This window comes from Amborella trichopoda, chromosome 10 (genome assembly GCF_054954075.1).
Source record: "Amborella trichopoda isolate Santa Cruz 75 chromosome 10, AtrichopodaSantaCruz75HAP2 v2.0, whole genome shotgun sequence".
NCBI lineage: Eukaryota > Viridiplantae > Streptophyta > Magnoliopsida > Amborellales > Amborellaceae > Amborella > Amborella trichopoda.
The window spans coordinates 989,440-1,015,959 of NC_142345.1; the positions used below are offsets into that span (position 1 = coordinate 989,440).

The following is a 26,520-nucleotide window of genomic DNA, read 5'->3' on the forward strand; positions in this document are numbered from 1 at the left end:
GACTTTAAGTAAAGTATTTTGTCTCCAACTATTTATGGTACGGCTCGGGTTCATTTGGACCCAGACCCAAATAGTATTCAGGTCAAAAAATTAGACCCATACCCGGACCCGAAGTCGGGTCTACCCGTTATGTCCTGGATATGGTCGGGTCCTGGTATCCACCATATATCGAGAACCACCTTGTCTTGCTTAAACCGGTGTGTTCTCTGACAAAACTGGCCGGTTTTGTGAGGGAACCAGCTAGTCCAATCCGACTTCTGATTTTTATTATTTTTCAAATTTTATTTTATTTTTTATTATTTTTATTTTTATTGGCCAACTCACTTAGCCAAGTGACCTATCCCGACCACCGCCCTAGACTAATTTTTCGATGACCAAGTTTGGTCGCCTATGCCGTTTTTTCAAACTGCATTGATTTTTTATGGTTTTACACTTTACACCTTTTCCCATTGTATATTTTGTTCATCTCTGTGATAAATCCAATAACTACCGTAAGATCTCCCAAGGCTGATCCTGACCGTCCAATGGCCGCTACCCATCGATTCCACATTTTCACACCATTTCACGTCTCCCCGAGTCCGACCGCTGCTATCAAATTCAGTTGTGGACTTCTTCCGCGCTGCCGAAATCAACTGGCCATCGTTGCCATGGGATATGAACGGCCACGATTTGATCAGTTAGTGACCTCGCAACTCTCGACGACAATCACTGCAGTTAGGCCTCCACCTCGGATATCAACGGTCAGATTCCCCTGTCCATCCATCGACGTGCTTGATATTTAAGCGTCGGAACCCTATATTATGCTCTCCCGCTTCAGGAGTTGAGGGGTTTCTCTAACGTTTTCGATATTTCTCTCTCTAAAATTCTTTTTTTCTCTCTCTCTCTCTCTAACTTTATTCGTTAGAATCTCTCTCTAGCCATGACGACAGAGAAGGAGAGAGAAAGCCATGTTTACATGGCCAAGCTCGCCGAGCAGGCCGAGCGATATGATGGTATGTCTCATATGCATTTGTTACCATTTTTTTTATTTATTTAGAGTTTTTTTGTTTTACTTGGTTTTCGGCCTAGATCTTCTGAGTTATGGCAAGAATTGTTTTAACCATGATCTGCTGCTTTTGCATACAAACAAGTGCTAAAACTTCTAGGAAAATGCATTAGGTGTAGGGTTTGAGGATCAAACTTGTAGAAAAATGCATTAGGTCTTGGGTTTGAGGATCAAACTTGTACAGAAATGCATTCGGTTTAGGGTTTGAGGATCTATGGTTACAGGTCCCCATTTGTGCTCAAACGTTAGTTGTTTATGAGATGATATGCCCTTGATCTACTGGTATCTGTGGATGTTTAAGGCCGGAAATGCATTTTTCAGAAGCCTTATTCGTCTGAGAGAAATGCTTGAACTTGTGGAGAACGGATTGTATTTTCGAGTTTCAAGATGATGATACTGTTGAGGTCCATTTTTGTTTCCCTTGGTACTCTCGGTTTGGACTTTCTGAGCTGATCATTCACAGATCTTCCTTATTTCTATTGCCTGCAAGTATTCATTTGCAATGGAGTACAGGTAAAACAAATTTTTGAAAAAACTTTTATTTGAAGGTTTAGAATGAAAGGTTCCTTGTAACCTATTTCCATTTTATGTACAGTGTTTTCTAGTGCGATTGACCTAGATCTTCCATATTTTACTTTTTGAAGTCCCTTTTCCTTTGTTATCTGACGTTTTCGGATAAATCACTGCTTTACAACTGGTAAAGAAATAAAATGGCAGTTTTCTTGTGGTGTAATGTTCCATAGGTTCATTTATTGCAGCCAATTTTCTTGTCATTTGTTATTTCAGGGTTTTATCATTTGGAGTTCTTCTTCCTGTAATATTTGTATTCGCAGCAAGTTAACAGCTGAATAACTAATTGGAAATCAAGTTTTGAAACTCGGGCCTCGGACTTAGCCCTGGGCAGAGTCAAGTGGACTCGACCTGAGTTCTGTTCAGGTCAAAAAACCTATAAGTTCAAAAAAAGGCAAATTTTTTGTTAAAAATATTTAAAAATAGCAAAAGATAAACTAAGTAATAGAAATGATTAAAATTTTCAAAAAAAAGGTAACAGAAATCATTTGAAGTCTATAAGAGTCCAAACAAGTACATAAAAGATGGATTGTCGAAAATTTTGATTTATACCTTGAAATATTTTAGAAAAATGAAAGAATTGAAAAAATTAAAATTTGGAGTATGCAATAATAAAAATTCGCAAATCACAATAAAAACCATATAAATCATATAATTTTTTTCTAAATAATATATAACTTTTTAGACCAAATTAGTAACTTTTTAAATAATTTTTAACAAGGGCAGAGTTGTCCCCTGGAACTCCCCTCTGCTGTAGGCAGAGGCCGAGTTACTCAGCCAAGGTCTTGAATATGTTATATAGGTTTCAATTACATGCTTTAGGATCTAAGGTTTCAGTTGGTTCTTTTTTATTGGAGTAACTATGTTGTCTTAGCTCGTGTTCCATCCTTTGGGAGATCGTTAATTCTCATTTCTTAGGGAATGCACTTAACGACTGTTCTGCTTCAGGGTATTAGGTCGGTATTTCTCTTTTTGAGGCAGAGGGGGATACTTTTACGTTATGATCTCATTTCATTGTATTTGAATCGCAGTTTTTAAGTGAACTTATGTACACTATTGTGAACATATGGCTAATGTGCATGATCAGATTTGGTATGTTGTGCAATCTTTTTTAAACTATAACGAATTGTATGTCCTTGCAGTTCTTTTTATTTGGGTGAACTATTCTGTTTTTTTTTTTGGTAATTCAGTGGGGAATACATGCCCCTACCCGTTTTTGAAATGGTTAGTGGTTTTTAAGGTTTCAGTGGGAATGGAAGCCAAAACATGCAACTGAGGTATGGGGGGGTACTATCACCACGACGTCAGCCCTTTTCCCTTTGGGTGAACTATTCTTGTCTTTGTTAATTTAGGAATAAATGCTTGTTTCTTGAAAATTGAATGCTCCATTTGCTGATAAAATCTCCAGAGAATGTAGTTATGGATTGGAGTGATTAATGGATTTTCTTCATGTATGTTAGACATGATCTGTATTAGCTGCATGAGTACTGTGTGTTTGGTGTTTTGCAAGCTTTTGGGATCTAATTGTCTAACTAGGGATCATCATCCAAGTCCTAGCAGCCCTTGTTGTGACATGGATGGTGTGGTCACTATAGACTGGTCTTCCCTTCCTGGCTTAATGATGTCATCGTTATTATTATTGCATTCATAAGCTTGCATAATTTGTTTTCACATTGTACTGATTCCTTTGTTTAATTTGAAGAGTGATTGTATTTATTTTTCAAAAAAATCCAAAAAAATAAATGCATTCTAATGATGTAAATTTTATTTCCTTTGGAAAAAAGATATTCTGGGGTAAATATTGCATGTCATGGACTTTCTCATCCAATAGCACGAGGACCCTTTGTACATACAGTGCTGTATGGTATATTGTATACAACAGGGGTATCTTCTTTGTAGGATGGTGGAAGTTTATTGTTGTTGAAGGACTGTGGATGCTCTTGTGGTATCTATGGCATAGTTCTGCATTCTGAATATGAACTATATCTAGTCATCAAGAGCATCAAGAAAAATTGAATCTTCTGTACTAATACTATGAAATTGATAGATGTGATTCCGTATTCTTGGAAGACTAAGAGAAATAACAATATTTAGATGATTGTTGCTGTGATATTTTCTTCACTTGAAGGAAGACCAAAATTTATTTGTTGGTGACGTATTTAGTTTTAATACTTGGTGACTTAGTTATTTGTAATATTTATTATGTTTACATGTGAAAGGATGGCAGGACCTTTTTCTGCTGTCGTTCTGTTTTACTTTTGTGATGTATACATGTTGAGATTTTGATTGCAGGTTTCTTTGCACTATATTTTTGTTGCTGTTTGTTTAGGTGGGTTGTTTATTTAAAGAAAAGACAGGAAGACAGATTCAATAAGAGATTAGCCGGATTATCTTCTAACTGCTGTTTGCGTTATTAGAGTCATATTATAGTAGCTGACTTATCTAAGTAACGACTGTACCTACTTCTTCAAAACGCTGCTATTGTTCCTAGCCTGCGTTATAATTTGCTGATTCATCATCGTCAAAGCCTTTCTCCAATTAATTGGGGTCAGCTACACGAATCTTGATCCGCTATTCTACTCTACTAACCTCAATGAGACCATAAGTCCCCATATCTTTTCTTACTACTTTTAATCATATCCTTTTGGGCCTACTTATATTTGGCTGATTGACAAAAAAAAGAAAAAAGAAGTAGAAGGAACCCTAGTATATGTGGCCACAGGATGTCGTTTTGTTAATTGCTTTGGTAACCAAATGGCCAAGTATTTGCTTAATTTTAGGCTTTTAGAGCCCTAAACCCTGGCCACCAGCATTGATGAGCATGTAAACTGTCCGTTACATCTGCTGAGGAAATGTAAGTGGGAAAGAAAAAATATAACTTATTAATTAAACTCTTAAAGAATTAAATTTAAAAATGAAAATAAATAGCTATTGGTATCTAATTAGAGAGTTTAATTACCAAACACTAAGTTTTGTTATTTTCATGCATCGGGCTTATATTTCACCTTTATTTTTCACTCCATGCTGTATAAATTCGTCGGTTTATGGATTGTTTATGACTACATTTTTTTCACCATTAGATGAGAAGAATTTGCTTTGGTTATCATTTTCCCTTTTTTGTTTGATTTTTTTGGGGCTTCTACTTCCAATCCTTCCTCTGTCTCTCTCTCTCTCTCTCTCTCTCTCTCCCACACACACACACGCTCTTGCAAATTGTATGATAGCAATATCAAAGGCCCTTTTGCTTTTTGGCCCATAGAGAGGTTATTGATGGCTTTACTTGTTTTGATAATGTGTTCATCGTTGTAGAAATGGTGGAATCAATGAAGAAAGTTGCGAAATTAGATTTGGAGTTGACAGTCGAGGAGAGGAACCTTCTGTCAGTGGGTTACAAGAATGTTATTGGTGCTCGTCGAGCCTCGTGGCGCATCATGTCTTCTATAGAGCAGAAAGAGGAGACCAAGGGTAATGAGCAGAATGTCAAAAGGATCAAGTCTTATCGCCAAAAGGTTGAGGAAGAACTATCCAAGATCTGTTATGATATCCTCACCATTATTGATGAACACTTGATCCCCTCTTCCGCGTCTGGAGAATCAACTGTTTTCTATTACAAAATGTGAGTTCTTTTTTCTCTCTGTTGTCTTCTTTGCTCGACTTTGGAGGGTCGTATGCTATATTTGTTTCGATTTCAATAGTCTGGGATCTAAATTGTGAATGAACTGGAGGGTATGACCTCAACAGGACCAAAGAAACATTTGTCTCACTTCCATTCTTTCTCCGTTTCTGATGTCTTATTGAATGCAGGAAGGGTGATTATTACCGTTATCTAGCAGAGTTTAAGACAGACCACGATAGGAAAGAAGCAGCGGATCAGTCATTGAGGGCCTATCAGGTTAACTCTGGAATACAAAAATTGTGTCGAAATGGTCCCTTTTTTATCTGACCTGCTTCTTATTTGGTCACATTTGTGGGTATTATTCTTTCATATTTTAGGCTGCTTCCAACACTGCAAACACTGACCTTGCATCGACCCATCCTATTCGGCTTGGCCTGGCACTCAACTTTTCTGTTTTCTACTACGAAATTATGAATTCTCCTGAGAGGTAAAATTTCGTCATACTTCATGCTTGCATCTTAGATTTTCCTGATACGATCAATCCCCCCCCAAAAAAAGGACACACTCTTCCCACACACACACACCTGCCCCCCCAAAGAGCAAGAGGAGCACTATTGTGCCTTGTCTCTCTCGCTCTCTCTGTCAGGAAGTGGAACAATGCTCTCTCTATCTACAGCAAGGGGAGAAATGCTCTTACCCCCCCCCCCCCCACCCCAGAAAAAAAAAAAAAACCACCACCACCCTCCTGACAAAAAAAAAGAAAAAAAAGAGCAGCTCGAACTTGAGCTGTGTGCACGAGACATATATGGTTAGATTTCAAAACAGTGTTATGTTTGTTAGAGAGTACGATGTGACAATTGTCTGTTTCTTTGTGTGTGTATCTTGTACATGCCGCTTACACATATCTGGTTAAATTTCTATATGATGAATATCAGAGTACATTTTGGCAATCATTCCCCCCACCCTCCTCTCTCTCTCTCTATCTCTCTCTTGAAGAACACATGATGTTTGTTTTTTCAGGGCCTGTCATTTGGCCAAGCAAGCATTCGACGAGGCCATTGCAGAGCTAGACACTCTTAGTGAAGAATCATACAAGGACAGCACTTTGATCATGCAGTTGCTCAGGGATAACCTCACTCTCTGGACTTCTGACCTTCCTGAAGGTGAAGGTTAGTTATTGGTTAATTATATTCAAAGTCTCGCTTTCAACTATTTCTTTTCTTCCCTGCTTTATAAAATTGCTTAATAATGTTTTCATGTCGGCAGGCGAAGATGGAATCAAGGCTGAAGAGGCCAAAGCTGAAGCTGAGGTATTCAATCGTCATCAACTCTTCTCGCTCTTAATCCATTGATATTTACTTTCTCTTATGATTTAGAGTTATTTAATCACCATTTACTTGATTTACTTCCTCCCACTGCATGGTGAATCTTACTTGCTCGGTTTCCAGTTCTCCTTTTTTTCTCATCTTGCATTTAACTCTGAACCCCTAATCTTTTTGCATTACGATTACATGCTTGTGTTTTCTCTCTCTACTCCCAAACTCTTACATGCATTTGATCTCAGTTTTATTTAGAATTTCTTCTTTTTATGGTGTTGCTTTCACTTTCTCTTAACTCCATCTCCAGTTTCTGTTTCCTTGCGTGTCAACTGCGCTCGAATCTTTGGTGAATTTGGTTTTTCAATTAATGTTTTCTTGCTCTAAATTTTCACACTATAATCCTCATTTGTTCGTTCTGTTTGTGCCTGTACAGCATTGATGGTGGTTCAGGCAGCAAATGGATAGTGGTTATGCTGTGTGCAAAGCAAACTCTCTGTCTCTCTCTCTCTCTCTCTCTCTCGCTCTCTCTCTCCCCTATGGCATTTACATAGTCTCGAGGTAATTCAGTAGCTGGTTTTTATGAATGGCTTAAGGGTTTGACTTGAGGAACACCGTATGTGTAGACCTGTCGAGTGAAGGTCTGTTTTTGTTTAATATACTCTCTCTCTCTCTCTCTCTCTCTCTCTCTGTTATGTGTAGTTTTGTTCTGGAGGCCGATCTACTCTTTTGGTTTTGAGTAGTGGGGGGGGGGGTTTGGGGGGGAGGTATCATGTTTTTTCGTGGTGTGTTTCGGTCGCCTTAACACTAGTAACTACTTCTATTGATTTAATCACTACAGTATTTTGTTCTCATTCCTGTTGTTCAGCTTTTGAATTATCTTAGCATCTGTTTGCATGATGCATTCTCTTTCACATCAAGTTAAGTCCAGGTCCAAAACCTTGACTGAATAATATTCATGTTTGGTTCCAGCCAGACCCGTTACCTGCTGCCACCTCTAGCAACTTGGGCCTGGTATTGTTTGGGGAAGGCTCCATCTTTGTGAAATTGTTCAAAAAACAGGTGGAGACACTACTTGCTGTTGAGTAAGATTCTATATGAATGTTGTCAAATGGGCTGACATGGATTCATCATGCTCTCAACACTCTGAACAACTTCCAAACCGAATCTTTCAGATTTGCACCCACATCCAGGTTTTTGTTAGGCATGTTGTCACAAGGTTCATTGGGAAATGTTTTCGAGGCGATCGATAGGCTCAGTCCTGATCGGGGAGGTTACATGATGTGCTTTGTACAGCATTTCAAAACCCGGATCAGGGGATTGTTCATTCCATGGATCTGTCTAGATCGACATTTCAAAATTGTGATTTACAAAAATATTTTAAAATGCAATAAAGTAAATGAAAGGTAAAAAAAAATGGTCTTAGGGGGCGGAGATCTGAGGAGGCTGAAAAAAATATTAGATAAGTGCTTTTAAAAGAAAAGGGGTTTTTAAAAGGTGCCCGGCTAGGACCGTTGGCCGATATCCCATCATCAAGAATTGCTGGGATTCAAAAACACTTGTTTTTTAACACACCTATCGTGTGTAACGTGTTGTGTGCATTGAGTAAAGAGTGGATCAGTCGGCAGTGGTTTTGATTAATCCATTGGCTCCCACTAGTAGAAATCATGAATATTTAGGGGTTGCAATGGACCCGTAACCTGAAGGGTAGACTCAACTGGGGTCTGGGTGTGTCAAAAAATTGGACTTGGCGGGTCAAATTGGGTCTTGGTCCTATTGGACCCAAATCCCACATTATATTTTTGGGTCCTAATTATAAAATACGTTTAAAATATATGGATATTTTAATTTTTGAGTCTGATTCAATAATCAGATCCAGCTGACCCGACCCCACCCGCCCATAGGAATGTTTTATGGGTATAGAGAAATTAAGTTATGGTTCGTTCCCATTTTCTTCATACTTGTTGCTCTCCATCAACCATGCAAATACTATCAACATGAATTAAACAAAATTGAAAAACTAAAAACAAAACTCTCTAACATATACACTCCTCCATCTGTGTAGGCAGACCTTCAAACTCCTATCAAATTATCCAACAAATCGTCCAACCATCTGTGTAGGCAGACCTTCAAATTCCTATCAAATTATCCAACAAATCGTCGAACATTTTGAGATTAAATGTTATAAACAAATACAACATTCCTGTTGGAGAGTTTTGTAGTGATGCCTATTCTTCCTTGACAAGAAAGCTCCTTGGCAAGGCAAAATCTTCCTCCTGGTTCAAAACTTCCATCTCCTCATCATCTGGTTTCTGCATTCGATAAAAGTAAATGACTGCGATACAAACTTCACATGCCCAATAAACATGTACATTTAAGGAGATATGCTAAACTATAAGCATAAGCTTGAAGATCTCGACTCTCTACTCTGAGCACATCAGTAGGAACACAACTTGTGGCTTGCAATTTTACTAGGGCTGTGGCTTTATGATATTTGATAAAGCCGCTTCCCGAAACCCCACCGGAAAGTGCGGTTGTGGTGTTGGAAATACTTTTGATGGCTTGCAAATCTATTTCCACCTGGATTGTAGAGTTTGAATCTCGAGAATGGCACATGTCATGGATCTATGAACGCTTGAAATAGATGACCCAAAAACATGTTACAAGATAGATGATTCTTAGGGCTTATCATCAGTTTTTTACTTTTTATATTCATGATTGTCAAAGCCCAAATGATCAAATCAGGCTTTGCAACTGACAAATACATTTTCTGGTGCAATTGTGCGGCTTTATAAAGCTGTAGCCCTATAAAATATTTTCCTTATTTTGTAGTCGATTTTCAACAACCGAATATTTGTGACACCATTTTTGATAACTTGCACTAAAAGCAGTCAAGTATTCTAGTTCCTGCTAATGGCTCATGTTGAAGAATGACAAAAATAAAATTTGCGGGCAACACAGTATGGACTTTTCAATTAGTTTTAATTATGCAACCCATACTTAGGTAAGCAATAACGAAAGAAAGCTTTTGAATAATGAAAAGAACATTAACATGAGAATATGGTATATCCAATTAAGACACTACCAGCATTTCTAAATTGAAGAAACGATCCAACAATTGCAGGACCTCATCTGGGGAGAATTGACGATCCAAGCTGTTAAATCAAACAAAATGTACATTAATTGGAAAGAAGAAAAGTCCCTCCCTCCTTTCCCCCCTTATCTATCTGTTGTGTGTGCATGTTTTTGTGTGTCCGTAACAGGTTATTGGAACAAACCTCTTCCTCATAAACTCCATCAACCCATATAGAACGAAGTGTCGGTGAACACCTATGAAACAAAAATTATTCAAAAGAATAATCAAGTGTCATAGTGAAACCGAGGAAGGAACAATGCTTTAAAAAACCGCATCAAAAGTCATCAAATCCAATGGAACCGTGATAGTTATTAAAAATTTAACAAACCAACAAGGCCACATTGACAACCTTCAATGTCCTCGTTAGTTTCAACTTACAAGGCTAAAGCTTCAAAAATCAATTTAAATTACTGACATTTACATGGTCTGAGACTGACTTTCTTTTATTCCTGATAGACAGTCCCAGCAGAAGTCTCACTTGTAAGCATGTGATTCCCTCTAAAGTTAAGAGATTGGAACAGAAAAGGAATAGAAGACCCATAGATATAAATGTTTGAATGGTAATTACCAAAATTCTTAAAACAGTATTTAGCTTTCGAAAGTTGATTCGCATTTCCCACTATTCCCGAGCCATCTTTCATGCAGAACAATAGCCATGACAAATTAACACATATCATCGTCAAGGACCGTGGAAAGGAACACAATTTTGTGTAGAAGGAGAAAGGAGAAAATGGGCAAAAGGAACAACAGAACTTTAAAAGGTATAGGGCAGGGGGACTGTAAGTCAGGTTGAGCTTCAAGCAATTCAAAGGGGTAAGAGTTTGAGGATCCTGTCAGGAATGAAGGGAGCTTGGCCAGCAATGAAGCATCACATATGAGAAATTAGGCGGGTTCAGATGGGTCTTCAAGTGAAAAGGGACTTTGAAGGTAGTTCAATCGGTATGACTTTCCCCAGGTCATTGGAGTATCGAGGGATAAGGCTAACATATCCATTGGTACAACATTTTGCATGGGCCTGATGACCTAACATAGTTAAGGAAGCCTTCACAGGGTGAATTAGAATGTGTGATTCCTATTTAGGATGTACTTACCGCCCTTGAAATCTTTTGATGATCAAAGGCAATTCTTAATATGACATTATGGGCAAGGCATCTATTGCCGATAGAGAGGAGATTAGCATATATTACTAATGCATGTTTAGATCACTACCTCTAACTACATTTCTGTGCAGCGAGTGCAACAGAAGGCCAACAAGTTCGCTGAATGCCGCATTGGAATAGTGTCTACAAGACACGAAGCTATGAAGATATATATATATATAGGAAAAGTCTTCCCAACGCCTATAGGCGAAAATAAACAGTGATTTCATCTACCCTCAGCACCATCCAAACTTCATCGCACAGTCACAGTTGTCCGGTAGTGTTTCAGTTTTAATTTTTTTTGTAAAAATCCAAATTACTTGAAATTTGGATCGTATGTACATCTTAGTGAGACGCACCTAATAACAATATAAAAATAATAATTTGCAAAATATAAATTGATCAAAATACCCCCGTAATTTTTTGGGGGTATTTTGGTCAATTATATTTTACGAATTATTTTTTCATATTTTTATTAGGTGCGCCTCATTAGGATGTACACACGTTCCAAATTTCAAATCATTCCTATTAGTAAAAAAAAATGAAAATTGAAACACTACCGAACAACTGTGACTATTCGATGAAGTTTGGATGGTGATGAGGGTAGACGAAATCACTATTCATTTTCGCCTGTAGGCGTTTTGTAGTATCTTCCTATATATATATATATATATATATAGGTGTACGATATCACAATGTGCGACTCTCCGTTCCATCACACCAATACCAAGCTTCAAATCTAATGCTTATTCTTAGTCAAGTAAGCATAGCTACGGATTTAGAGCATCCGAGAAATAAATTCAATGTTTACCAAGTGTTACCAACTTACTACAAGATCTTCAACTAAATGAATTTCTTTTTCTTTGAATAAACCAGCAAAAAATAACAGCGCCAAAGAAATGAAAAGGAATAAACTGCAAGTTCCCGTTATCGCTTGCTTATTTTATCATGCCTCAAAAAAAATATAAGGCTCAAAATCATGTCAACGATCAGATCTATTTCAAAAGATAAAATCGAAACCACATATGCCTACATTTGATTCGAGAAGACACACATAAGTCAAAGTTAACCATTCTGAACGCAACTCCAATTCAAACGTTTAGAGAAGTAAATATAGGTAATGAGCAGCCTATTATCTTTCTAAATATAAGTAATGAGCAGCCCATCACCAAAGATAACACATTGATGAACTTCTGTATGTGCAGTCATGCTTCTTTGGAAACCATTAGAATCCCACTAATTAACAAAATAGTTTTAATTTGACCAAAGGGAATTTCACTTCATGCATATGGCAATCTTCAACCAAACAAAAGAACAGAAAAAACAGAAAAAAAAAAAAACAGAGAGAGAGAGAGAGAGGGATTGCCTACTACTTCTCACCATGGCCTGGGTTGCCTTAAGGGAAATACTAAAGTCTCCTTATGATGCAGCAATAGTCTCAGATGAAGTTGTAGCTGAGGAGATAACCAAAGCAGACAAATCCATAACACATGAACCTTGGAAGCAAAAAGTGTTCCTATGCTTTTGTTTTTTTTCTCTTTTGTATCGAATAAGTAAAAAGGATTTCATTACAAAGGACATATAGATTCCATGGAGAAAATATATCAACAAAAGAAAAACAGTAGAAAGAATCCTCTAATAAAAGATGATAAACCAACAAACTTGCAACCTAAATCCTAAACCCTAAACCCCATAAGGCCGAAAACCTAGTTTTAACCTGAGCCGACAAAAGTGGAAATTATCACATTGAGTCCCTTGTCTACACTTACCAATCAACCAATGCATCCTGAATAAATGTGGTCAATCATCTCAATCATTCCCAAAAGCTTTATGTTTGTCATCCTCAAATTATTTATGCTCGAGAGCCATCCCTATTATTTCAAGAAAACTTTTCAGGATGTTTATCCACCTTCTGTAACATACATACTTTAACTTGTTTTTGAGTTGTGAGACTGAATCATTATCTAGCCTCTTTTATGGATGGTCTGGATCCCTATGGGAAGTCAACACGAGCTGCTAATTGTGTTGCTCAGCAGGTTTTCAGTTGCTGATTGTGTTAATCGACGAGTTTCTTGGTTTGTTCTTTGTCGACCTATGTTACGGCCGCATGAATATTGGTGACTCCTCTACCATCACTAGTAGGCCAGTTGTGACCTCCCATATGGGTAGCATGGAGATAACCCTGGCCTACAGATTACGACTGTCAAACTTGATGGAACAAATTATTTAGAGTGTGGTCACAGTCTGCAAAAATGTCTATTTGTGGAAGGCGAAAATTGGAGTGCATCATTGGTAAGATTATTGAACCTGAAGAAACAGATCCCTCATATGAGAAGCGGGAAACAAAAAATCTGACTGTAATGCCTTGGTTATTACATAATGCAACTATTGATTAGTAGGGGCTTCTTATTCCTTCAAACTACAAGAGAGATTTGGGACTCAATTATATAAAACCTACTCCCAAAGCAAAAATATAGCTCGAGTTGTACCAACTGAGACAGGAAATTTCCCATCTTTCATAGGGGGAAGAGATCTCTTGCTACATATTTCTCTTTACTTCATGGCATGTGGGAGGAGTTGAACCATTACCAGTTACTTCAGCTAGCTTATAAGGAAAATGGGAGAAAATACAAACAGTTTGTAAAGCAAAACTGTATTTTTTAGTTCCTGGAGGGATTGAACCCTGAGTTTGAGTTAGCTAGGGTTCAAATACTCAGTAGGATGCTCTTCCATCACTCAATGTATTTCTTTGTTCAAAGTGAGGAGAGCAGAAAAATGTCATGCTGCTTCCTTAAGTAGTTGATCGATGTACCCTTTCTTCAGCCTCATTACCTCCCAAAACAATAAGGAAACTAGACCTTGGAAATTTTGAAAAGGGGAGCCCTAATCAAGAGATAAAAGTTAGGTGGAATGTGCTCACTAAAGGAGAAATGACCATAACAAAGAAATGCGCTGCGATCTAGTTGGATGGCCAGCTAAATTCAACCGTCTACGTCAGTTTAATAGTCATAATGCTTCATCGACTGGGAGAGTTGATGTTGGTACTGATCAGCCATTACCCAACGCAATTCGACCTCTAATTCCTACTCCAAAGGAGTTGATATTAGTTCCTAAAGAAGAGATTGCAGCCTTCCCAGGTTGATCCCCTAGTTAGATGGCCCATCCACTACTTCTACTTCATTTTTTACACACTCAGGTACTCATGCTTCTGCTCATCATGTCTCTCTTAGGCCATTTGGATCCCTAGATTATTATTTCAGAAGCCTCAGACCACATTAACTGCCATGTCTTCCTTGTTTTCTTCTTATTCCCTTTGTTCATGTAGAGACAAAGTTAGGATCTATGATGGATCTTTTTCTTCTATCTCTGGAAAAGCAATAATATATATTTCCCCTCAAATGTCATTATCATCAGTTCTCCGTGTTGTCAGCTTTTATATAAACTTGATGTTTGTCAGTTCCCTTACCAAGAGCATAAATTATGTGTAACCTTCTTTCATTCCCACTGTGTTTTTTAGGACCTGGGTATGAGGATGATGATTTCAGTGACATGAACCTGAGGTCTTTACAATCTAGACTTGGCAACAACTACACCTCAAGCCCTTCAATCCAGCACCAGTTTTAATAAGGAACAGATTTAGTAGTGGCATCTTCGACTTGGTTATTTATGTTTTCAGTCATTAAAAGTTATGTTTCCTGAGTTATTTATTTCGAGTAGCGTGTCAGAGTTTCAATGTGAGGTCTGTGAACTGTCAAAACATTATAGAAATGCTTTTTTACTCAATAGTAATAGAAGTACTATTTCTTTTGCTATTCTCTATTATGATGTGTAGGGTTCGTCCCCTGTTACATCTATTTTTAGCTATCGGTATTTTGCTTCTTTTGTGAAAGATTACTCTCAGTGTACCTTGATCTATCTTATGAAGATAAACAATGAAGTTCCTGTATCTTCAAGGTCTTTCATAAGATGATACGCACTCACTTTGATACTAAAGTACGATACTGAAATCTGATCAAGGTGGTGAGTATAGTAATAGAGAGTTGTTGTCCTATTTGGAAGAACATGGTATCGAACATCAAAACTCTGGTTCTTACTCACCACAACAAAATGGTGTGGCTGAGAGAAAAACAAACACCTCTTAGCGGTTGGTCATGCTCTTCTTGAGTATGAATGTACCCATGAAATTCTGGTCAGAAGATGTGCCCACCACATCCTATATTATTAATTGACTATCATCTCATGATTTAAATTACAAATCTCCCTGTAAACTTCTGCATTCTGATTGTCCATTGTTTAATGTTCCCCCTAAAGTCTTTGGTTATGTTTGCTACGGTTATGTTTTTGTGTTTGCTATGGTTATGTTCTTCGTCGATACCATACAAAGTTGGATCTTAAATATGTAAAATGTATTTTCTTGGTTTCCAACTTCTCAAAAGGGTTACAAATGTTATGATCCTGTGTCAAGGAAGAAATGCGTCTCTATGAATGTGACTCTGTTTTTCACACCTCACTTCAAAGGGAGCAAGTGTGGAAGATAGGTCTCTTGTTCCTCTCCCTATTCACATTTTTCCTTATTTTGGAACTCAGGAGGACAATGAGGAGCAAACTCATTATGGTAAATAAAAGGGTTAGAAAGTCTATACTTGGCAGATAAAAAAAAAGCTAGAGATCAACATAGCTAACAGGACTTAAGACAAGTACATACCTCTGATATAGGTAATGTACCAGATCTTAGTGTGATAATTCTGATATGCCCATTCTTGCACGAAAAAGTAAACGAAGTTGTACTGTACACCCAATTAGCAACTTTGTTTCTTATGAGGCCTTGTCTCCTTCCTGTCGTGCGTGCTTTCATGTCTTCTTTGTGTTTTGTTTTTATTACATCTAGTGTTTCTAAAGTTTTAGCTCATCCCAAGTGGAAAGAGGCTATGTGCGACTAGATGAGAGAATTAATCGAGTATAGTACTTGGGATCTGATAGATCCTCATAAAGAGAACAAGTTGGTTGCAAATTTTTTACACTACAAAGCACGAGGCTGATAGTACAGTTGACAAATACAAGGCACAACTAGTTGCCAGGTGGTTCACTCAGACTTATGAAATAGACTATCGGGAGACATTTACTCCTGTGACTATGATGAACTCCAATTGTGTCCTTAGTCTCTGGCAGGTAACTTGAAGTGGTTGTTGCATCAACTGATGTCAATAGTGCATTCCTTCATGGGCAACTATTGGAAGAATAATACATGGTACCTCCCACTAAATTTAGGGCTCCTGGATATGAGAGAAAAGTTTGTAGATTGAGAAAGGTCATTTGTGGACAAAAGCAGTCTCCCTGAGCTTGGTTTGAGAGGTTTAGTGATGTTGTTGAAATAATTAGGTATACACGCAGTTATTGAGACCATACCTTATTTGTAAAACATATCAAAGTCAATATCATTGCACTGCTTGTATATGCCGATGAATTGTTGTAACAAGTTCTAAGGAAATTTAGCAACTCAGAGCTTTATGGTAAGTGAGTTTGAAATTAAAAATCTTGGTCCATTGAAATACACTCTTTGGATAGAAGTGGCCATGTCGGGGAATCTTTATCTCTCAATGGAAGAAGGTGTTGCACCTTCTTGAGAAAACATGAAAGCTTGGGTCCAACCAACTTATGCTCCTGTGCAACAAAACTACAAACTAGATGACCAGAGGAGTGAAACTCTTTAAGATGTGGGCATGCTTCAAAGATTAGTGCACAGGTTGATATGCCTTTCACTTGCAAGTCTAGACATTGCATATTTCATGAGTGTATCTATTTAGTTCATGCAAGCTCAACAAACTACTCATCTTGATGCTACTCTCAGAGTTCTCAGATATTTAAAATCACCACCAGGTAGAGGACTGTTGTTCGAGAATCATGGACTCTCGAGTTGAAGCTTGTACAGGTACGGATTAGGCTAGTTCGATTGTGGACCGAAGAGCTACATCAAGCTCCTCTACCCTGGTTGGGGGTAACCTTGTGACTTTGAGTAAAAAATAGTCTATTGACGCTTGTTCAAGTGCAGAAGTAGAGTATCGATTCATGGCTCATGGTGAGTGTTAATTGTGGTTAAAAATCTTATTAGAAAAGCTTGGTTGTCATGTGAAGGGGCCAATGTTCTTATATTGTGATAACAAGGCAACCATTAGTATAGCTCAAAATCCAGTCCAGTATGATAGAATCAAACATATGAGATAGACAGACATTTCATTCGAGAAAGAGTTGCTACCAAAGAAATTCATCTTCTATATATGAAGGCCAATGACCAACTAGCAGACATTCTAACCAAGGCCATTGAGAAACCTCGACTACAAGTGATCCTAAGCAAGTTGTGCATGAAGGATATCTCAATTACAGCTTGAAGGGGAGTGTTGTGAATGGTCAAGTTTATACTATTTTCTGTTGTATTAAAGTCCCAAAGGATTTACATATCTTCTCCCTAAATAAAAGGACATCAATGTATAAAAGTAGAAATATATAATACATATTTTAGATGAGAGGAGTATGTGGGTGAGATTAGAACCCAGCGTAATTCCTTATCTTCTCTTCTTTTTAGCGCGATTCCCTCTCTCTTTCTAGCCTTTATTTCCTTCTCTCTTTCTCTCTCTAGAACCTCTTCTCCCTCATTGTTCTTCTTCCCGTTGTGTAGTTTAACTTTTGTAACAAAAGGGATCTCACTACAACTAATCAGTCGATAAAGGTAATAGATTTGGGTGCTCTCTTGTATGTACTACTTTTTTTGAGAGAAGTGATAATTAATTTGATAATTATTTTATTAAAGAAAACCATAGTAACTAGGGATGTTAAATACAACATCGCAATACAACTAAGAAATAAAATAGGAGACTGAGTGGCAGAGCGTTTTATTTCCTCCACGGCCACAGCAACTACCACTTCATTAGCTCTATGAGGCACATGGCTTATGACTAGTGAATAGGTACATAACTGGATCACTTAATGATGACACCGCATAATTTAATTATGGCATGGAATCATATGCACTTTTCATCTCTGATTTGATTTCTCCAGCTACCCATTCCTGGGCATTTGGGACTTCAAAAATTGTCTGCTAGTATTGATATACCCCATGGTATGATTTTCTCCAATTCAAAGTTTACAGTTTAATCCGGTTTTTCTTTTCACCATGGCTTTGATTATTCCTTAGCTATCATATTGGATTTGTAGGCTCTGTTTCTTTTGTTCAATGAACAAGGACAAACATAAGGTCATATCAGGCAAGAGCTAAGGCAAGAGACTGTCAAACATAAGGTCCAGCCCCACTTTGAGCTAATCAGCTAATGTGACACAATTAGGCATAAGCAGCTTTATAAGGTTAATAACTCATTATATGGCTCTATAAGCAAGTAGGGTAGGGCTCATCTAGTAGCCAAAGGCTCCACATAGGAAAAGGAGATAGACTAGTCTAAGTAAGAGGTATTGCAAATGTGAATTTATGAAAGCAGATCTACACAGAACCCTAGTCTGGATACATGTCAATCTTTTTTTAGTGTGTCAGCTACAGAAATTTACTTATGTTCTCAGGCGAGCTCCGTGGGTTTATGAAGTTTAGGGGCGTTGTGTTTTAGGAGGAACATTCATAATATCAACTCAAATATATATGAAATAAATTTTTTAATATATATGCAACAAATCTACTTTACAATAACAGTATGACCTAGAACTCTACGAATGGATGTGAAGACTGCATTTTTTAATGAGGACCAGGATTCGTGTAACCAACTGTAATTAGTTGACAAAAAGCGCTGACAATGCTGATGATGATGAATTAAAAGAAACCATTTACATGAAACATCCTAAAGGCTTCATTTGTAAAGGCCAAGAAAATAAGGTATATAAGTTGAAAAAGTCCTTCTATGGCCTAAAAACAATCCTTAAGACAATGGTATTTGAGTTTTCACAATGCTACCCGACAAATGGATTATGAAGTAATAGACTAGATTATGGTGTATATGTCTTGAAAACTGGGCATGAATTTACAATACTCTCTCATTGTACATAGATGATACATTATTTGTAGGAAATGACTTGGAAATGACTGAGAAGACCGAGTCATATTTCAATTTGATATGAAAAACATGGACGATACACATGTTCTATGAATAAAGATAGCTTAGAAAGTCTATAATGTGTTGTTTAAGTCAATAAAGATATGTTGAACAATTTGACATCGTTCTTGAGAGGTCCATTATCCTCTCCTATTGGGAATAAAGTTCTCAAAGAAGGATTGTCCAGCATATAGACAAGAAACGCCTAGTTTTCCCTATGCGCAAGTTGTAGGTAGCTTAGTGTAAGTTGTCCAATGTACAAGGACAGATCTGAGATATGTTATAGGCCTGGTTGGTAGATATCAAAGTAATCCTAGAATAGTCTATTGGAAAACGGTTAAAATAATTTTTAAGCTATATTAAGAAAACCAAGCATCTTAAATTGTGTTTTCAAACAAAGAAGCTTGAGGTTTTAAGATACTCAAATGTTGTTTTTGCTAGGAATAAGAACGATAGCAAGTTTACCACAGGGCATGTTTTCCAATTTGGAGGTGCAGTTGTTTTTTGGGCTACTAAGAAATAAAGGTGTGGCACTCAGTACATGAAAGAAGCAGAGTGCATTGCTTGTACTTATGTGGTTTGGATAAGCACGTCATAGATGACTTGAAAGTACAAATAATAGACAAGTCAATTCAAATGTGCAATCAAATAAGTACAAAGTTAAGCAAATAATTTCAAGGGAGAACATATTAAGGAGTAGTACCACTATAGCCATGATATAATTGAGAAGAACGAGGTGATTGTGAGCTATTTGCCCTTGTCTGATATGATTGGAGATCCCTTGACAAAAGGTATCATATCGAATCATTTTCTAGGCATGTTGGCTTAATAGAACTTAAAAATGACTAAGCGAGATGATAGCCATGAGTCAAAAAATCTGCAATAGCATTAAAATCATCATGATGGAAATTATGGACATTTGTCAGGAGAGGCATATTTGCAATAGTGTGACAAAAACCTCATGACAATATGTCCTTAAGAAGGTTATATTTTAAAGTGATAGCAAACCTTTTTTGACAAATTATAGCATTCTCATGTTAGGGCATTCTCTTAAGCGATGCACCACTTGTGTGAAGTGAGAAATAAGCAAGGGTAGGGCAATCCTTGGAAGAAACGCATCGTACCGGTACCCGGGTGCAGTGAGAAATGAACAAGTGTTAGCTAGGGCGTTACCTAGAAACAACACTCCGCAACAATGCCCGAATACGATGATAAATAAGAAAGGGTTCCTGCGTCATCTTGATGAGCATAGGTCAAGAAGCTAGTCCAAGAGAGTAGGATCCGTCTAGACACACAAAATATAGGTATGCTAAAAGATAACAACATGGACTAAGTGGATACAATGAGACATAGAAGAGTTAACAAAGCTTGTCTGCAAGAAACTAAGTGAAAAGGGGAAAAAGCTAAAAAAAATGATGCACATAAACTTTAGAAAATAGGAAAAGATAATAATAGAAATGGCATAGACATAACAGTAGATAACAATTTAAAAATAAAGTAGTTAGTGTCAAGAGAGTAGGTGATAGGCTCCTATTAATCAAACTCATCTCGTGTTAGGGGAGGAGATAATTAATATAATTAGTGCTTATGTGCCACAAGTAGGACTAGTGGATAGAATTAAGAGATAATTATGGAAGGACATTGATGGATTGGTCTAAGAAATACCAAATGGAGGGAGGACCTTTTTAAGAGGGGACTTAAATAGTCATATAAGAAAAGATAGTAGAGGATATGAATGGGTACACAGGGGATATAGTTTTGGGGAAATAAATGATGGATGAGGCTATCCTAGATTTGCTATGGCCTATGACATAGCAATAGCAAACACTTGTATCAAAAAGCGAGATGAGCATTTAATAATTTATAAAAATAGATCACATAAACACCAGATAAACTTCTTTCTAGTCAAGAAGGTACATCGACTGTCATGTAAAGACTACAAGGTTATCCCAAGCGGGAGACTGACCGCGTAACAAAAGCTCGTGGTTATGAATGTCTACCTAAAGATATGAAAGAGAAAAAGTGAGACTAATAGGTGTCCAAGAACTAGGTGGTGGAATTTAGAAAAATAGAACATAGACTTATTTAGGATAAATTGGTAAAATAACAAAAATGGAATTTTGAGCATGAAGTTAATATTATGTAAAATACGATGGTCGACTTTATTAAGAAAGTGACAAAAGAAGTTTTAGGAAAAACTAGAGAGAATAAATTTTGACAAAAAAACCTGATGGTAGAGTGAGGAGGTTCGGAAGGCTATTAGCAAAAAATAATCACGTTACAATGCTTGGCAATGCGATAGAAATGATTAAAACTGAGAAGAATATAAAAATGTTAAGAAAAACACTAAGAAAATAGTAAGTAAGGCTAAACTTAAAGCATATGATAATCTAGACAATAAACTGGGGCAATAGAAAGTTAAAAAAAGTCTTCAAATTAGCAAAAATGAGACAGAGGAAGAGAAAGGATCTAGATAATATTAGAAGCATTAAGAGTGAGGATCGGAAAATCCTGGTGAAAGATGACGAGGTAAACGAAAGGTAGAGAATTTATTTTCGAAAATTGTTAAATAACAAACACTAGGAGAACACAACGATAGGATGAACCTTTGACATAAATGAGGGCAGAGGTCATAGTTATATTCGCAAGATTAGGATATTTAAAGTGAAAGAAACTGATTTAGATGAAGATAGAAAAGGCTTTAGGACCAAATGGTATCTCGATAGAGGTTTGGAAGAGCATGGGGGATATTGGCATGTGTTGTCTTCCCAAACTGTTCAACAAGGTGTTGAGAACAAAAAGAATACCAGACGAATAGAGAAAAAGTATTGCAATACCTATTTACAAGAACAAATGAGACATACACAATTGTATGAAGAAATATCAAGGGATTAAATTTATGAACCACACTATGAAGCTGCAGAAAAGAGTGGTTGAGCAACGACTAAGGCATGAAATGAGTGTACCAGAAAATCAGTTTGGTTTTATACTAGTGAGGTCAATTATCGAAGTCATTTTCCTAATTGGGCAACAGATTAAGAAGTTTAGAGTGAAGGAAAAAGACCTCCACATGGTCTTTATTGATTTAGAGAAAACATACGATAAGGTACCTAGATATTTAGTTTTATAGATGTTAGAAAAAAAAGGAGTCACCAGAGGCTATATTGACATAGTGAGAGATATGCACGAGGGAGGGATAACTAGTGTACAAAAAAATAATGGAGAGACAAGTGAGTTCTCAGTGACAATGGGCCCACATCAGGGATCAGTGCTGAGCCCATATCTCTTTACTTTAGTTATGGACAAGTTAACCAATCACCTACAACCAAGCACCTACAAGATAAGGTACCATGGTGTATGTTGCTCGCAGATGACATGATTTTATCGATGAGACTAGAAGCGGTTCATGTTGGAGGGGTGCTCTAGAATCTAAAGGTTTTAAAATTAGTTGAACTAAGACAGAATATGTGGAAAGCAAGTTTCGTAATAATAAGATTATAAATAAGAAAGTATTTAAGATTGATGGTCAATAAATACCTAAAAGCGATTGTTTTCGATATCTAGGGCTGATAATCAAGAGAATGAAGAGACTGAAGAAGATGTCGCACAAAGAATTAGAACCGGGTGGGTGAAGTGGAGATGTGCATCTGAAGTTATATGTGGTGCTGCATACCATTGAGATTCAAGGGGAAATTCTATAAGATGGCTGTAAGACCAGCCATGCTTTATGGGATGGAATGTTAGGCGGTCAATAAACAACATATTCATAGGATGAGCATAGCTGAGATGAGGAAGTTGAGATGGATGAGTAGCAAGACAAGATATTTAGAATAAATACACACGAGGGAACTTAAGTGTGGCTTCAATAGCTGATAAGGTGAGGGAAAGCATACTTAGATGGGCTGGCCATATGCAGCGTAGACCTAATACAACACCGATTAGGAGGTGCGATTTGGTTCAAATGGAAGGCTCTAAAAGGGCAAGAGAAAGGCCTCAAAGGACATGGATAGAAGTAGCGAGACAATAAATGGTGACTTTTGGTCTTATTAAGGATATGGCTCTTGATAAAGAAGAATGGAAGAATAGGAGTTATGTAGCCGACCCTAAATAATTGAGATAAGTCTTGGATGATAATGGCCATGATGAGATTGAGATAAGTCTTGGATGATAATTCAGCCCATATAGCTATGTGCGAGATGTTGGCACATGTCGCCATGGTGCCTCATGTTGGCACATATATTCTCATGGGACGAACCAACCATACTAGGGGAGTATGCTTATCTACCTAAACATTAGTGTTTTCCAATAGTAATATAATTCAAATTTGATTACGTTCTAAATTAATGGTTTCAAGGGTTATACAAGTAAAAGGATTAACATAAGCCCATTTTTTTTGGAATGGTCGTTTCTGAAAAGCCCATTGAGAATCTGAACATTAGACTCCCCATCCTTTCCTTTCATAAATGAGCTCAAAGAGAAGTTCCACAGTGTAAAAAACACAGAGCTCTCTTGATATGCTTCACTCCCTAAGAGTATGAGAAGTTTGTGAAAACTTTGGGCTCTTGCGATCACTACTCCAACATTCACTCACATATCTACTTGGTTGTCAAGCCTCCCTTTTTGTTTTCACTCTAAAATCGTATCATTGCATGCTATAGTTACATATAAACTATTTTGGCATGAAACTCATGATCTATTACCATCGATCCTGAGGATGGGGTGCCAATTGAGAATCATCTTTCTATAAGTGAAACCAATGTCTCTAGACTCGACTCGGGCCATGGACTTAGCCATGGCCTGAGCTGTGTATCTTGGACAAGTCCAAAAGGCCCTAACTTTTTTATATAAAAAATGCTAAAAAATTATATAAAAGATTTAAAAGTGAAACGAAAAATAAAAACTAACACAAGGAGCCCAAATAAGCTGGAGAAATATATAATACAAGGACGTAGAGAAAACTGACTTACGGTTGGAGGCATTTCAAAAAAATCCAAAAAAAATACAAAATTACAGAATTTGACAATAGAAACTCACATATCAATGTAAAACACATCTTATAGACTTATACATTGAGCCCACCATTTTTGTAATTTCTTATTTTCTTTTAATATACTCGAGTCGTACTCGGCTCGCCAGGGCCCCAGTCCGAGTAACTCTACGAGGGGCCGAGTCCGATAAACTCGGCCAAGTAGTTAAATACTGAGACAAAACATAGACCTTGAAAAAAAGAAAATAGCAAATTGTAATTTTAGAAGCCAGAGAGAGAGTGAGAGAAAGAGAGATATAGCAAGCATTCATGAGATTGCAAGTAATGATTCAGTAAATTGGAAGAACAAGAACAACCAAAATGTGAAATTAGAGAGAGAAAAAGGGTACCCACCCTGCAATTTGATTGGTGGGTATATTTCCAGCGCTTCAAGCAATCTCAGCTCCAATTCAACCTGTGGGAGCTCCTGAATAAGGAACAGGGAGAGGTAAAGACAAACCCTCGCATAAATGAAGGCAAACTAGATGGGGAAACGATTACACACATAGAGATGAGAGAAACAGGGAGTGGGTGTGTCAGAGAGGCGTGAAATAAACAGGAACTGGGTTCGTTTTAGAGAGGTGAAAGAAACAGGAACTGGGTTTTTAGAGAGGTGCAGAAACAAGAATTGGGTTCGATAGAATGAGGTGAGAGATACAGGAAGTGGGGTTGTTGCAGAGGTGAGAGAAACAACGATTGGGTTTGTTAATGACAGCTGAGAGAAACAAGCATTGGGTAGAAAGAGAGAGAGAGAGATTTGTTAAGACAGCTGAGAGAAACAAGCATTAGGTAGAAAGAGAGAGAGAGATGTTACCTTGGGGAGAGAAGATGCAGATGAGGGTGGGGCCTGACATGGAGAGTGCACTGACACGTCTTGCTCCTCTCCCATTTTTCCCATTTTCTTTCCCTGATCTTGAAATCCGTTAAAACTGGAATTTGCCCTTTGCCAATGAGAATGAAATCCACCATTATTGCCTGATCACATATACTATGCTCCCGAGGGATCATAGTTTGCTTACTCCCTCCTTGAGGAATTATTTAGTATGAATTTTTTATGGGATTATATACCAAGGCACCATTTATATTTAGTACAAAGGGATCACAATTATTATTTTTAGCCATTCAATATGCAATCCAATATATTAAATTTTATTTCAGATATTGTGTCCAATAAATGATACATCCTCAATCACCCGATTTCACACTCAATGATAATAATGGTTGTAACTTCGTTGTATCAAAAATAAATAGTATCATTATATATCTTTTTAATTTTTATAGTATTTTATCTATATAAGGTACAAAGTTGCAATGTTGAACAATCAAATTAAGGTGCACATCTAAACTTTATAATGAGATGTAATTTAAGTAACGAAAATTCTTAGGATAACACAAAAATCTATTTTTCTATCTAGTTATAAAAATTTAAACTTCAAAAATAGGTCAAATAAAATGGATCTATAAACTCACAAAAATCTTTAAAATAAACGTTCCAGAAAATGTGTTGTAAGATGTTTTATTTTTAGGACTTGAAATATCTGTTTTTCCTCCATGTCTTATATCTTGATGCCAAGATGATCAATTAGATGCTTTCCCATGATTAAAACAACTTTTTTCAAAATATTTTAGAGGTACACTTTATTTGTACATTTTAAGGTGTCAACCTCAAAGAAACTTTTTTATGTTTATATCACTAAAATTTGAGGTCCAAAAATTAATCATAGATGAGGTTTTACCCAATAGATTAAATAGATAATATGCTCCAAGGGGAGTAGAATATCTTTTGGCGTATTAGGAAAAACTACATTTCTTTTCTTGGCGCCCCGCCGTTCCAACCCCGGTAACAATAAAAAATAAAAAAATAAAACATCCGATTTCTATACAGCCAAGCCCTCATATGTAGAAATTCGGTCCTATTAATAAATGTATATTTTAGATCGATTTTTTTTACTTAATTTTTAAGGATATGTAATATAATATGGAGATCAAACATATGAAAAAATAAATAAATTTAAAAAAATAAAAATAATAATTCCAATAAGAAAATATTTGGACCGTTAGTTTCCATTGTTTTTAGATGAAACACCTACTTGCATCCATCTTTGAGATTGAAGCTTTACACTTTTTTGACCACATATGTAGTTATGCCGTCCAGCCCACATGAGACAATTTTCTAAAAAAAAGTGGCAACCATTTTTTTTTTCCCGACAAGACCTTTTTTCTAAGGTTGCAACCTTAAACAATCCAATAGAGGCGCACCTCAAAATTTTATCGTAAATATAATTGTAATATCAAAAATTCTTAAGATGGCTTGATAATATATTTTCATCTTTAATTATAATATTTTAAACTCTAAAAATAGTTCAAACCAAGTAGTGTGTTGCAAGATATTGAAAATTGATGGTCACGATAATGTGTTGCAAGATACACTATTTCGCGGACTTAAAATCTTTTTTTATGTTCATATTCATACATCTCGATATCGATATGATAAATTAGAGGGTTTTCTAGTATCCAAACAACCTTTTATGATGGATTTTTGAGGTGCATTTTTTATTATACATTATAAGGTTGCAACCTTA

General features: G+C 36.8%; 2 protein-coding genes across 5 annotated transcripts; one reads left to right on the forward strand and one right to left on the reverse strand.

Moving 5' to 3' along the window:
* Positions 1–814: 814 nt before the first annotated feature.
* GRF12 (general regulatory factor 12) lies at positions 815–7,401 on the forward strand. Of its 4 annotated transcripts, none has more exons than XM_006837059.4 (7): positions 815–992; positions 4,925–5,231; positions 5,420–5,507; positions 5,609–5,718; positions 6,252–6,400; positions 6,498–6,541; positions 6,984–7,401. In XM_006837059.4, the coding sequence occupies exons 1-7, from the start codon at positions 920–922 to the stop codon at positions 6,987–6,989; spliced, it is 777 nt and encodes a 258-aa protein (XP_006837122.1). In that variant the 5' UTR covers positions 815–919; the 3' UTR covers positions 6,990–7,401. The 4 variants fall into 4 exon arrangements, with proteins under 4 accessions (XP_006837122.1, XP_088706439.1, XP_011621104.1 ...); XM_088850313.1 differs by having other exon boundaries at positions 6,504–6,541; XM_011622802.3 differs by having other exon boundaries at positions 6,252–6,394.
* Positions 7,402–8,605: 1,204 nt separating this feature from the next.
* LOC18428018 (chromatin modification-like protein) lies at positions 8,606–24,899 on the reverse strand. The gene is made up of 5 exons (XM_006837058.4): positions 24,753–24,899; positions 24,293–24,365; positions 9,826–9,877; positions 9,633–9,702; positions 8,606–8,859 (listed from the first exon to the last, which is right to left on the reverse strand). The coding sequence occupies exons 1-5, from the start codon at positions 24,834–24,836 to the stop codon at positions 8,776–8,778; spliced, it is 363 nt and encodes a 120-aa protein (XP_006837121.2). The 5' UTR covers positions 24,837–24,899; the 3' UTR covers positions 8,606–8,775.
* Between the last annotated feature and the right edge of the window lie 1,621 nt (positions 24,900–26,520).

Excerpts from the sequence above, each read along its gene's own strand:
- GRF12 (XM_006837059.4), top strand. The coding sequence starts at position 920 with ATGACGACAGAGAAGGAGAGAGAAAGCCATGTTTACATGGCCAAGCTC. Across the intron at positions 993-4,924 it reads GCAGGCCGAGCGATATGATG|AAATGGTGGAATCAATGAAG; the intron begins GTATGTCTCATA and ends TCATCGTTGTAG. Across the intron at positions 5,508-5,608 it reads AGTCATTGAGGGCCTATCAG|GCTGCTTCCAACACTGCAAA; the intron begins GTTAACTCTGGA and ends TTCATATTTTAG.
- LOC18428018 (XM_006837058.4), bottom strand. The coding sequence starts at position 24,836 with ATGGGAAAAATGGGAGAGGAGCAAGACGTGTCAGTGCACTCTCCATGT. Across the intron at positions 24,366-24,752 it reads CTGCATCTTCTCTCCCCAAG|GAGCTCCCACAGGTTGAATT; the intron begins GTAACATCTCTC and ends TTCCTTATTCAG. Across the intron at positions 9,703-9,825 it reads ATGGAGTTTATGAGGAAGAG|CTTGGATCGTCAATTCTCCC; the intron begins GTTTGTTCCAAT and ends TTGATTTAACAG.